The 13,806-nt window shown below is 49.0% G+C and overlaps 1 protein-coding gene across 3 annotated transcripts in view; it reads right to left on the bottom strand.

Moving 5' to 3' along the window:
• Klhl29 (kelch like family member 29) overlaps window positions 1–13,806 on the bottom strand; it is a 294,244-nt gene that overhangs the window by 130,183 nt on the left and 150,255 nt on the right. For 2 of the 3 annotated variants that reach the window (XM_042696802.1, XM_042696804.1), the window contains exon 3: window positions 6,696–7,028. In XM_042696802.1, coding sequence (XP_042552736.1) covers window positions 6,696–6,980 — 285 coding nt within the window. In that variant the 5' untranslated portion in view covers window positions 6,981–7,028. The remainder of the gene's footprint in view (window positions 1–6,695; window positions 7,029–13,806) is intronic. The other variant, XM_042696803.1, reaches the window with a different exon arrangement.

Genomic DNA, 13,806 nt, shown 5'->3' with positions numbered 1-13,806 from the left:
ACACACACACACGCTGTACATGATGAGACATATCCACCCTGACAGAGACATATCCACCCTGACAGCCCCACATGCTCATAAATGTCAGTCCCTGGGGCTTTGGTGCTCAGGGCAGGCAGATTTCCTGGCCCTCTCGGCTCTCCCAGGGCCTCAGATAGGCTACACTGCTGTTTGTCTGCCAGACTTACTTTCAAGGGCTTAGCTTTGAGGGACGATGGCAATGTTTCAGCCTGACCGCCCCTGACCACGAGAAGCAAAAGCCTTCACACATTTCACAGGCATCGGCAAAGAATCCTGCAGTCCATTCTTTCAGGAACAAAATTGCATTCTATGGAGCGGGCCCTTTTCTGTTTCATCTGTCAAGCAGGTTTGCTGAAAATAATTTAAATTTCATGCAGCAGCAGTAGCAGCCGCAGCTACTGGTATTGGGTGCCTCCCTTCCATCCCACAAACAAGTCTGGCTCTGGAGTCCCACTTCAGCCTCAGGTGTGCTCTTGCCCAGGTGCCAGCCAGCCAGTGGGGGGCAGGAGTGCCCTGCTGTCACAGCTGCAGCTCCCATGCAGCAGGGTGGGGGAAGGGCAGCTCAGTGAGGCCCTCAGCTCTAACCATGGGGGCGGGGGGCAGGGGGGAACAGTTTTTCTCCACAGTACAGATTCTTGGTTAGATCCCATTTCTAATTTAACTTTTTGTGTATGCTGCTACTGGGGGCTTGGGTCCCGTCCTTCTCTTTCTTAGGTTTTTTTTTTTTTTTTTTTTTTTTGCTTAAGGCTGGCACTCTACTATTTAAGTCATAGCTCCACTTCTTGATTTTTGCTGCTTAATTGGAAATAAAGAGTCTCATGGACTTTCCTGCCTGGGGTAGCTTCAAACTGCAATCCTCAAATCTCAGCCTCTTGAAGTATCTAGGATTACAGATGTGAGTCACCAACAATGCCCAGCCTAATTTAACTTAAAAATTGTTTAATCTTCCTTCCTTTCTTTTTTTGGTGCTAGTGCTTGGGCTTTAACTCAGTCACAGCTTGGGTTCTGTTCTTGAGCTTCTTTTAACTCAAGTCTAGCACTCTACCACTTGAGCCACAGTGCCTCTTCTGGCTTTTTTCTGAGTAGTTTATTTGGAAGTAAAGAGTGACACAAGACTTTCCTGCCCAGGCTGGCTTTGAACCATGATCCTTAGATCTCAGCCTCCTGAGTAGCTAGCATTACAGTTGTGGGCCACCAGCACCCAGCTCATTTATTTAATTTTTAATAGCACATATTTCACTGTGGCATTTCTAATATTCATTTAAATTTAACTTTTGAAAATTAACTTAGTGTTTACTAAGTGACAGGTACTTTTTTAGACTTTTCTAACATATTAATTTAAATAATCCTTAGGTGGAAGATACGATCACTTTCCCCATCTTATACACAAATTGAAGCTTAGCTAGTACGTAGCAGAGTTAGGATTCAACCCCAGTTCATCTGACCTAAAGGCCTTGAAGCTCTTACTGTGCAATGTGCATCAACATAACCTTTGGCTTATGTTTTCCCTCTTGTTCTGAGAAGTCAATGCACCTCCCTTTTTTTTCTGGCCTGAAGTCTGGAAGTTGTGGTCAGCTCAGTGATGAGAGATGACACATATGCCATAACCACATGTTTACCATGGTGAGTGTATGCTGTTGGGAAGCCTAAGGTGGAGAGAGCTGGCCCAGGCTGGTTCTGATTCTTAGCAATCCCCCGGCCCAGGCTGGTTCTGATTCTAAGTAATCCACTGGTGGCCTTTGTCAAGTAGGTAAGCTGCATGTTCTCCGGGCTTCATGGTTTTGATCTACAAAATCAGAGGCTGGAAATAGGGTCCTTGTGCCCGGAGGACTCATGTCCTGGAACTCTGAAGGAAATACATGTGTGAAGGGAGTGGGGTAGGAGGAAGAGCCAGTTAGACCCTCCTGACCTTCCAGCCTGGGACAACCACAGTGCTCATCAAAATGTAAAACAACAACAACAACAACAACAAAAAAAAAAAACCAACCCAGATGCCCCTCAGTAGATGAATGGATCAAAAAAATGTGGTATATATACACAATGGAATTCTATGCCTCCATCAGAAAGAATGACATTGCCCCATTTGTTAGGAAATGGAAAGACTTGGAAAAAATTATATTAAGTGAAGTAAGCCAAGCCCAAAAAAACATAGGTCCCATGGTTTCCCTTATTTGCAATATGTAGTATATGTATGAGTCAAGCAGAAAAGGTCAGATGTTAGGAAAATGAACCCTTGGGCTGCGAAGTTGGCTGAGTGGTAGAGTGCTTGTCTTGCATGCCTGAGGCCCTGGGTTTGATTCCTCAGCACCACATAAGCAAAAAGAAAGAAGCCGGAAGTGGCGCTGTGGCTCAAGTGGTAGAGCAATAGCCTTGAGCTGAAGAGCTGAGGGACAGTGCCCAGGCCCAGAGTTCAGGCCCCACGACCAGACCCAAAAAATGAAAAAAAGAAAACAAAAAGAAAATGAACCCTAAGATATGTATTCAAATGTTTTTTTTTCTTTCATGCATTTGTTTCTAACACATTTATAAGATTATTTCTTTGTTGCTTTGTATGTCCCCCCCCCCCCCCCCCCCCCAGTATAACCCCTGCTTTCACTGTATTTGATGTCGGTATAATTTGTGGAGGGGAAGGGGAAAAACAAGTCATTTAAATAAGGATACAGGTGGACCGGTTGCAACAATGAGAAGTACAAGTTGTCATGTCGAAAACGAACTTTACAACTTTGGGGGGAGCGGGGAGGATTGGGGGGGGGACGGGGGGAGGCTGGGAAGGGGAAACAAAGGAGGAGGCTACAATGCTTGATAAGAAATGTACTTATTATCTTGCTCATGTAATTGTAACCCCTCTGTACAGTATTTTCACAATAAAAAATAAATAAAAATTAAAAAAAAAAAACAACCCTTTAGGCTACGGACAAAAACAAAAACAAAAACAAAAAACCCCAAAACCCAAAACAAAAACCCCCTCAAAATCAGAAAAACCAGCTCAGGCCTGAAGGTATCAGGGACAGAAAACGATATCATCTTGGTTCTGGGCCTCTGGGAAAACAGCGGTCATCGTCACCACAGAGAGCTGAGGCTTCCAGCCCTGGCTCGGCAGAAGCAGACGCAGCACTGGACCACGTGCGGAGAGCAGGAACATAATGGCTCAAGGTGCTTGGGAATGTCCTCAGAGCATGTGACATTTACCCTGTTCCCTTCCCAGCCGCGGAAAGTGGTGACGGGGGGACAAGGATGGGAGAGGGAGAAGGGGGATGGACACCAAGACCTGGCCAGTCCCTACAAGTAGCCTTAACACATTTGGTGAACCAGAAGCACAGCCCTGCACCAAGCTTCTGAATGGCTGGCTCCCTCCATCCGTTTTTGCAGTGGAGTCACTGCGCTATGTACACACTGGGGCTTCACAGACTAAACAAGTTTTCAATCTCCTTCCCCAAGTTCCAGGTGATCTGATGTATAGAGTTGGTTCAGTGTGGAGCCTGGGAGCTACCCTAATTCCCTCCCCTCTTCCTCCAGGTCCCTCTTGCTTCTGTGTTACCTTGGGTGTCAATTACTCAAATCTACCTACATGGGGCCCATTTCATATTTCATATCTGAAGACCGACCTGTCCTCTTGGTGAAGCTGAACACCTGCCTTCACAGGGGACAGTCTTGTCCCATGGCAACCTGGTGACAATGGTGGTGGGGAAGTCCTCAGAGAGGACTTCCACCTGCCAGGGCCTGTTCTGTTCTCAGCACTATGCACATATTTCTAATCACACAATCCTCACAACTCTGGTAGGCCGGGACTACCACCTGTTCCCATATTTTAAAAGTGAGGCCCAAGCTGGGCACCACTGGCTCACCCCTATAATACCAGCTACTCAGGAGGCTGAGATCTGAGGAATGCAGTTCAAAGCCAGCTCAGAGAAGTCTACAAGACTCTTATGTCTAACTACCAAAGCTGGAAGTGGAGCTGTGGCTCAAGTGGTAGAGTGCTAGTTTTGAGCAAAGAAAGCTCAGGGAAAGCATCCACACCCTGAATTCAAGCCCCAGAACTGGCACACATACGTATACAAAAGTGAGACCCAGAGAAGTTGCGACTTGTCCAGGGTTATTCAGTAGGTAAGTAGTTGACTGGAATTAAAATCCAGAGGGTATGATTCTAAAGTCTGGCTTTATCCACTACAGAGCCACCTCTGCCAATAAATTCAAACAGGAGAGACACTCAGTCATCTGGTTATACTGCAATGGCCACAGTTCCCTGAGAGGTGTTACCTTTGTAGACTACATGACAGCTAGTGGACCAGGGAGGCCACGAATACGTGGGTTGGGCTTGCTTATCAGTTGATATGATTTTTGCAGGGGGTCAGATACACAAGCTACTTTGGGCACTGATAGTACATATTTGTAATCCTATTTCCTGGAGAGCCTGAGATCTGGAGGACTGAGGCTCAAGGGCAACACAGACACACTCACAAGACCTCTTCAGAAACTAGTCATTGGATGCAGTGTGCACATCCATCGTCCAAATCACAATGGGAAACATAAAATAGGAGGCTCGAAGTCAAGGCAAAGGCCTGGGCAAAAAGTGAGACTTCTAGAAATAACCAGTGCAAAAGAGCTGAAGGCACGGCTCCATAGTAGAGCACCTTCCTAGTAAGCATAAGCCCCTGAGTTCAAACCCCAGTACTGCCGAAAATAAAATAGTAAAGAAAGGAAAATATACGCAGACTAGGGGTCATGCCTCTGGGTGGGAAGCAGCAGACGAGAATGGCAGGGAGCACCACAGACCACATCTGATAGCCCTGCCCTGGCTAGAAGCTGCCATGAGCTGCTGTCCTGCCCTTTCTCAGAACTTCTGAATATTTGAAACACTCCAAGACACAACCAGGCACACACAAGCCCCTGCAGGTCTGAAACTGGCTGGCAAAACTTACACAGGGGAGATGGAATTTAGCTCTGTGTTGTCACATGCCAGGATATTGGCTGTGCTCCTAGGCCTGAACTTTCACCATCTCTCCTCCTCCTGGCTGGCCACTGGCTCAGTCCTCATCTCAGCTGTTGTTTTCTGTCTGGGGCTTGCTCCTTCGCTCCCATGTGGCTGTGCTTTGAGGCCTGGCCAGGCAGGAATGGTGAACACTGAACTGCGTTGGAGCAATCCAGACACCATGTGAGCAGGTCAGCTATGAAGAGAGCCGTCAGCACCAACCTTTGCTTGGCAGAGCTGAAAGCTGTGCTCCCAAGATAGCCTGATGTCATCCCATCCAGATGGGATGGAAATCAAGGGAGCCGGAGGGTCTAACCTCTCTCTCTCTCCCACCTGGAGCCCCACCATCAGCCCTAGAGGCTTTGACTCTCCAGATGGCCAACAGCTGGTCTGGCAGAGTGCCTGCCAGATGTGCTCTGCAGGCTGGCAGCTGGCTCCCCTGGGCAGGGTCACCAATTCGGAGCAGGCCAGGGGCTGGCGCCAAAGGGAAGAATGTGTTTGGCTGGCCTGGGGTGGGGGGGCTTTGTGCCCAAATAGTCCTCCCTCTCCTCTCCTATCTGACATTCCTTCCCTCCTCTCCTCAATGGGGTGGTGTTTTCATAACAGGAAAATAAAATCAATAAGGCACTGCAGCACGATGTCAGTGTGCCGAGAGCCAGCCTCCAATAGCTCCATTGTCTCGGGCCTCCGCCGGGCTCTGTGGCCAGCAGCACTCTCAGTTATTAATGGGAAGCAGGGCTGAAAGGGAGTTTTGAAAATCACAAAGGCGCAGCACACCTGGAGTGCGCCATCCTCCACCACAGCCACTTCACAATGGCCGGCCCAGGACTTCCCACCTTTTAATTTTTCCTGCAACTTTTATGAAAGCAAGAAAAGAAAAGCACACACTCTCTCACACACACTCACACATGCCTGCATTCATGCACACATGCAGGCCCTGAGAGGGTTCCTGGGAGGAGACTCTGAATGGCTGACAGAGGCAAAGACAGCCTGTGGAGCCCCCTGCATGGCCGAATGGCAGGATGGGATGAATGGGTTTCCTGCCTTGGCCACCAGCCATCCCTCTGGGGCTGAGGCTGCCTGAGGGGCTCTGAGCAGCGAGCACGAGGCGAACCAGCTCAGCTTGAAACTCTGCAAGAGCCATGACGACACTCATTTCCACATTCTGTTTAATACACAGACTGGCTTCTGCTAGTATTCTGGAGGCTGGAGCTGCTTCTTCCAGAAGAGATGGAGTGAGTGAATGCCCTGAAGGCAATTTCTAGGGCTAGTCTTGGGTCCTTGGAGCAGCAACTAAAACCACAGTATGCCTCAGGAGCCTTACCCATAAGACACACTTTCCGTTAGGCTTGGAGGAGACCAAGGACATGAGGAAACTCACCGTTGCGGCGAACCCCACACACTGATGCCTCTGAGGACCTTTGAAAGTCTCAGGGAACTTTTGTTGCCAAACTGGGCACACTCTTATTTCACTCATTCAATAGCATGTAATTGGCATGTCACCAATTAAATACCCTGCGAGTGAGACGAGGACAGAGACTTTGTGGATCAAGTCCATGGTACCTTCTGGAAAGGTTGTGGTCCACTCCAGGGAGGCCATGACTCTGGGGGAAACACAGTGGAGAAGGTATTGGCCTGGTCCTACAGGAAGGCAGGACCCTCCCTCTGCACACCTCATGTCCAGATGGGACACCAAAAGTCTTACCTTGGTGGTGACCGCGGATGCAGAGCTGGCCACGAGGCTGGTGATAGCCTCGCTGCTGCCGGTGGTGCATGGTGCAGGGGCTGTAGCCGGTGTGGGCAGCCGGGAGGGCACCACGGGCAGTGGCAGGAGGCCCGGCCGAGCACTGAGGCTGCTGGCTGTGCCACCCCCGGCTCCTGAGGTGACACTGCAGATGCTGGTGGTCCCATGGGTCCCATTGACACTCCACTCACGACGGTCCCAGCCCACCCGGTAATCTCTTTCAAAGCGACTGTGATGCCGGGACATCTCGGTGGGCCGAGGCAGCTTCTCACAGGGAAACAGAGCCCGGACCTGCTGGCATAGAGCAGAGAGAATAGAGGTTTAGATAACAGCAGCCCTGCTAGGGTGCAGGAAGGTACCTACCACTAACCGCCACCATCTCTCCAAACCCCCCTGCTCTGGGTTCCATAATGGGCTTTCAAATACAAGTTCCTTTCAGGATCAGAGCAAGCCTGTAAGCCTGGCTCATTTATCAGCTCCACTTCACAGATAAGGAAGAAATGATCTGCTCAGGATCATGTGGCAGAAAGTGTAGGAGGCAGGATTTGAGCCCAGTTTAGTGGGTTTTGTTCTGCCAAAGACAACCATCTCAGTTATGGTAAATGACAGCCATCTAAATGATGGTTCATGCCTGTCTCCTCCCATCCCCACTGTGAAAAAATATTCCGTGGACCCCTCTGGCCATGCTTTCTCCAACCATGGGTTACATGACTCAGGAGACCCCTGTAAAATAGACACAGCCTTGACAGACATCTCATTTGCTCCTTCTAGTACTTGTGATGTGGCGTGGCACAGACAGTTCCCTGTTTGTGTTCAAGGGAATTCACCAAGAATAAGGTGATCCCCAAGGATGGGAAATAGTCAGAACAAGGCGAGGATGTCTTGCCTCCAGACCCTAGCCTCTGAAAGCTGCCAGCTTCTAGGAATTGAATTCTTCCTCATAACCTCAACCCAACTAGTATTCCATCTTGGGCACCAGAATCTGTATACCCTGGCCTCTGTTTCCCAGGCCATCTTTCAAATGGCCTTCCTAGTATCTGAACAGAAGGCCCTGCAGGGTTGTCATGGAGACCTAGACACACCATGGTATTGGAAGGGCCTTCTGAGTCACCGAAGATTGCATCTTGCTCTCAGCACCACCACGATGTGGCTGGCTCCTCTCCAGGCAGGGCGTGGCTACCCAAGTCAGGAAAGAGGGAAAGGCAGGAAGAAGAGGCTGTTTTTGTTGCAGAAAGGACGGAGAGGTTGTAGCTTAGGTACCATGTGGCTCCATTCTATTCTCAATCACTTTCAGTCTAGGGTTTTAAAGTATATACATAAAGCCAGACTCTCCTTCAATCTTTTCAACTCACCAGTTGTCTACTACTACTGTCATGGAGTAAAAGCCTTGACCACCCAAGCAAAAGGCTACCATGCTCTGCTTGTGGCTGGCCTGGCTCTGGCTGCCTCCTCTGCCAGGTGCATGAAGCAGACCTGAGTCCAACTTGAAGCCTGAAGCTGAGCCCACAGCCCACCTGAGGTAGAGATGAGCCTCACCCTCAAAGCTGGATGTGGGCTCGCTGTGTTCACTGTTAGGCTTCCTGGCTTCACAGAACTTCTTGTAAAAATGTCTTGTCAATATCACATGGTTAAAAAGTGAAAATCTGTTTCTCCCCTCCCCCCATGCCCTGCCAATACCCTTCATACACTTTTTCCTCTAGTCTGCTCTGGAATCTGCATAGCCCTGACTGCACCACACTGGGGCACTTGCTCTGAGGTCATGGGCGATGCATTTGTTAAATCCAATGTACGCTCATGCCCCATGTCCCACTTGGCTTCCCTTACATGCTGTGGTTGATCTCTTGCTTCTTGGAGCCCATCTCTATGGCCACTGTGACACACTGCTTATGCCCAGCCTTTAAAGCTGGAGCTCCCTGGTGCTCCACGATTTCCCCTTCTTCTCACTCTCTAAGGGACCTCATCCAATACCTACCTCTTAACATTTCCGGTTAACATTTCCCCACCATCCTACAGCCTGCTCTACACCGTCACCTGGCTGTTCCGCAGGTACTGAAGTGCCACATGTCCCTAAATGAACTTCTTGTTCTTTTGCCCAAATGCACATCCTTAGGAATTCTCTGCCTCAGAGATGGCTGCTGTTTCCCATCTCTGCTTCTATATTCGACAGCAGAGTCTTAGACCATATTGCTCAAGTGGCTCTCAAACCCACCTCTGTCTACACGGCTACTTCCTTCTTTCATTGTCTTCCCATCAACTACTTTGACTCCTCTTCCTGCCTTTATTCTTGCCCTTCTTGTTCACTCTCCACCTGCCACTTATTTGTTTTGTTTTGTTTTTAAAGCACAAATCTGATCGTGGTAGTTGGTTAAAATTCCATTCTTCATGATAAAGTCCTAACTCATCCCAGTGGCCCAGAAGCCCTGGAGGGACTGGGCCGGCTCGTGCTTCTAGCTTTCCCCTCTCACTCACCACATCCCAGAGGCGACACTCACTCACTCCAAACACTCATAGATTCTGAAGGCCTCATGGCCTCTCAATTCAGGGCCCACACTAACATTACTCCTTTGGTAGGAATGGCTTTTGACACTCTCACTAGCTAAGACCTATCTTCTATGAGCTGGCATTGTACTACCTCTTTCTGGACATGTCTGGCAGGATATCCAAAGCCCACCTCTCAGTGGCCAGCACCCATAGTTATCATATGTCTGCCATCTCAAGACAAAGGTCCAAGTCCTTGTTATCTTGGCAACCCCAGCATGCAGCCTAGAGTCATGTAAGGAATTTTAGTATATTTGTATTTCTTAATTGTTGGACATTTCTAGAAAGAACAAACACATTAGGACATAAGACAACTGAATCCTTGAGTTTTCTTTTTCCTTTTTTTTTTGTTGTTGTTGCTCATGGGGCTTGGACTGTTGAACTCAGGGCCTTGGCACTGTCCCTGAGCTTTTGGACTTAGGGCTAGCACTCTACCACTTTGAGCCACAGCACCACTTTCAGTTTTCTAGTGGTTAATCAGAGATAAAGAGTTTCACGGGCCTTCCTGCCCAGGCTGGCTTTGAACCATGATCCTCAGATCTTATCCTCTTGAGTAGTTAGGATTACAGTCACTGGCTAATCCTTGAGAGTTCTGACTGGCAATTCTTTGGAGGCACTGAAAGAAGATGACCTAACTTCCAAGCTGGATGGACTTCAGCCTCTAAGGAAAGCTATCGGAATATCTGCATGGTGAACTGGACCTTGTAGCTCAGGGTCTGGTCTCTCAGGATTCTTGCTAATGGTCACTGCCTCAGGGCACTTCTTCCCTAGGCTGACTCCAATGTGGACAAAGACTATGCTATATATTCTCCACACTGCGTTCTCTTTCCTACCACCCAGGATCATCTCTCCCAGCTATCTCCCAGACAAGGGTCTGGCAGATAGAAAGTAGGGAGGTGATGGAGATGGCTTCTAGATCTATTAAGAAGGAGCAGAAACAGAAATGGAGAGGGAAGATGGGGACGGGAGTAAGAAAGAAATGGGGGGGGGGTGACTATGTCATGGAAATGTCATGACAAAATCCTTTACTGTGTACAAATCAGTATGCACCAATGAAAAACATAAATGAAACAGAAACATCCTCTATGACCCTGTAGTTTGCTTCACAACCTTGACAACCGTGGAGATCACGTGTTCCAGAGGGTGCAGCTGCCCCTGGAAAAGGCTGCCTCAACTGTGTCAAGATTCGGGAGATTAGAATTTAAATCTTTATTGTGCTAAGGCACTGTGGTGGCTAGACAACTTGTTACCACAGTGTAACCTAGCCTTGCCTGACTGATACATTCAATCAGTTCCTATATCCAACAAAGCAACACAGCCTCATGTATTCTCAGAGAAATCATCTCTTCCCAGCTGACCTGAGATGACCAATGCCTGCGTAATATAAGACGTGCCTAAAGCTAGCAGAACAGCTTGGGACCAGACTAAATAAAGCCTCCCATGCCAATACAGCCTCTCAGCTGACTGCCTTGGGGATCCCCTACTGAGCCCCTTGAATCTCCATCTTACAGTTCCAGAAAGAAAAGCCTGCCCCTCAAACCTGCCATCTTTAAACTACTGCCATCTCTCCCAGCCTCCTTGTAAAGCGAGAGAGGAGGTGGAGACTCAGGCAGCTGGAGGCCACACAATCTGGTTTCAGTCTCATTAAGTGTATTCAAAACAAAGGTCAACTATTTGCATGCAAGCATTCGGGTCAGACCTCATTCCTCAGTTTAATTTTCCCTTTTAGACGAATGAAAGAAATGTGTCACACAGTTTACTCTGAGCGAGACGGCAATGTGCCAGCTCCTGAGGTGGCAACTTAAGTATTTCCTGCTGGGCTCAGAGCCAGTGTGTCACAGAGGCCCCGTGTGCACACACGTGTGCCTGAGTGGCGCTGCAGGAGACACAAGAAGTGCACGTGCAGCGGAAGGAGGGCCTGAATGGACGAGGTGTCAGCAGTCCAGACTGGTCAAACAATTACAGACAAAACATAGAAAAATGCTTCCTTATTGTGGGAGCGCCCTTTCCTGGCAGGCTGCCCGTGAACTGGCAGAACCTGGCACGAGGCCCTGTACCACGAAGGGAGGGAATGAGCAGCAGTCATTCCTCGGTATGGAGGGACAGTTACTGAGAATTCAGGCTTCTTGTCCGACAGGGGAGTTTCTTGCCAGGACCTGTATGGATGCCACCCCACGTGACGATTAAAGCTCAGGAGTCTAGGAATCTTAGATTGGGAGGGGGGATGGTGGTGGAGGCAGGTCATGCTGAGGTCTGTTTGTTGAACTGTCCAGAGGATGCTGGAGTAGAAGAGAGGTGGGAAAAGGACTGGACCTTTGTCCGTGCTTGTTTGCATACTCTTCCATGACCTCATCTATGTAACCTTTATGAGGGCCCTTGTGGCTACTTCTCAGTGCCTGGTCCAATTCCAGAGCTGTTAGAGCTCCAATTCCGCCCACAGCTTGGTCAGTCCAAACCTTGGATTTTCCATTCCCTTCTCTTTGGATACACCTCAACTTCTCCAGGGGTGGTGAAGGAAGCAGGAGGACTTTTGGCACAAATGGGACACACAGGAAGAATCGGATTCACACCCACCAAGATATGATCTGATAGGCCAAAGGCTGCTCTAATGAATGTCTAGTCATTGGTAGAACTACAACTCAGGCTTGAGTTCCAAACTGCTATGGTGACCTTAATATATACAGGCATACCTCAAACCTGAGGACAAAGCTCCTAGTATCCCAAAACACAGCAATGGTATCCTGACTAGTTTTAGGGAAAGTTGTAATGTGAAGCTTCACTTCTTGATTCACATGATCCCTCTGAAGTACCCCAGAAGCTGCAGTTTGGGTGTGCCTATTAGCATACAGATCCCTATAGTAAGGGTCTCCTTCCTTTCTACTTCTTCTTAGGAGAGGAGGAAGGACCTTCCTGCTGCTTCCCAACCCTGAGAGATGGGTATAGACTCCCCTATTGGCTCGCTCATTTCCAGCAAGTGTTCTCTACCTGAGGGGCAGGCACTGACTTGGGACCTCCACAAGTGTGCTTCCTTTCAGGTTCTTGCTCATCAGGAGTGAGTGGAAATGAGAGGCTTCCCTTCCTGCTGGCAGAGAAGAGTGATTTCTCTGGTGGTCAGCAATGCTAGCGGCCAGAGTGCCTGGTACGTTCAAGAATGAAGGAGGAGGCTGCAATGCTTGGTAAGAAATGTACGCATTGGGGCTGGGAAGGTGGCTCAGTGGTAAAGCGCTTGCCTTGCATGCCTGAGGCACTGGGTTCAATTCCTCAGCACCACATAAGCAAAAAGAAAAAAGCCGGAAGTGGTGCTGTGGCTCAAGTGGTAGAGCGCTAGCCTTGAGCTGAAGAGCTGAGGGACAGCGCCCAGGCCCAGAGTTCAAGCCCTACGACCAGACCCCCCCTCCCCCAAAAAAAAGAAATGTACACATTATCCTGCCCATGTAATTGTAACCCCTCTGTACAGTATGTTCACAAATAAAATTAAATTAAAAAAAAAAAAAAAAAAAAAGAATGAAGGAGGAATCATCTGCCTCCGAGGCTTGTTCATTCCAGTGCAGAGCAGGAGACGGCCCTCAAAGATTGAACCAGGAAGACAAAGCTATCCGGGCCCTCTCAAGCCTTCTCCCACTGCCTTTTCCCTCTCCAGTCCCTTCATAACTCTGTCTACCCTCTTCATTTGCAAAATGGGGATGAACAACCCTACCCGCCCCCAGGACCATTGTACAGATCAAGCTGTGGTTCCTCTACACATGAGAAAGCGCCTGGTCACTGAGTAGTGGCCATATCCTACATCAGGTGGAGCACAGGCCTGAAACCTCAAGGCCAGTAGGGACTGGAAGCTTTCTGCTGTGAGAACACAGGAGACAGTCAACTTGAAGCTGTGTGGTGTCTATAGACACACAAAGCTACTGAGACGCTTTGTGCTAGGCAGATGAAGCCTGGTTTGCTGTTCTCACCCAGAAGCCCTGAGAGACAACAGAATGAGGGTGGGATGAAGATCATCCTCAGCTTACATCCATGTTAGGGTCCTGTATCACTAGCTCTGGGACCTACTTTGATGGATGAGCCTGTCCCTCAGCTCAGGGGTGTCACAGTGGCCTTAGGCCCAATTTTATGCAAGACTTAGACTATCCAGGGCCTGAAGATGGTCCAACAAGGGCGATCTACAGACATCTAGGCTCAGCCTTGGCACCTAGGCACCTAGGCCACAGCTTTGATTTTTCACCAGCTGGTTATAGAGCTCTGTCTCCTGGACAATTGCTAGACACAAGACAAGCAGCCCTGCTGCACAGACTTGTCTGGAAAACCATCCACATGAATAATTCCTCAACAAATAATTAAGAATCACCATGTGCTGCAGTGTGTTGGTGTCATCCACGTGGGGCTGAAGCCCAGGGAGTAGTGTCAGGTGTCCATGGTACTGGCCACCGAGAGTCTCTGCTCACAATCAGGAAGCTGTGACTGTCTAAACACCCAGGCAGGATGTCCATGGTCTGTGTCCAGTTGCACACTGTGTGTTCTGTCTGCTGGCGCTGGCCCA

This window comes from Dipodomys spectabilis, unplaced genomic scaffold, assembly GCF_019054845.1.
Source record: "Dipodomys spectabilis isolate Male_0828 unplaced genomic scaffold, ASM1905484v1 ptg000210l, whole genome shotgun sequence".
Taxonomy (NCBI): domain Eukaryota; kingdom Metazoa; phylum Chordata; class Mammalia; order Rodentia; family Heteromyidae; genus Dipodomys; species Dipodomys spectabilis.
This window is presented reverse-complemented; position numbering and strand designations above follow the sequence as displayed.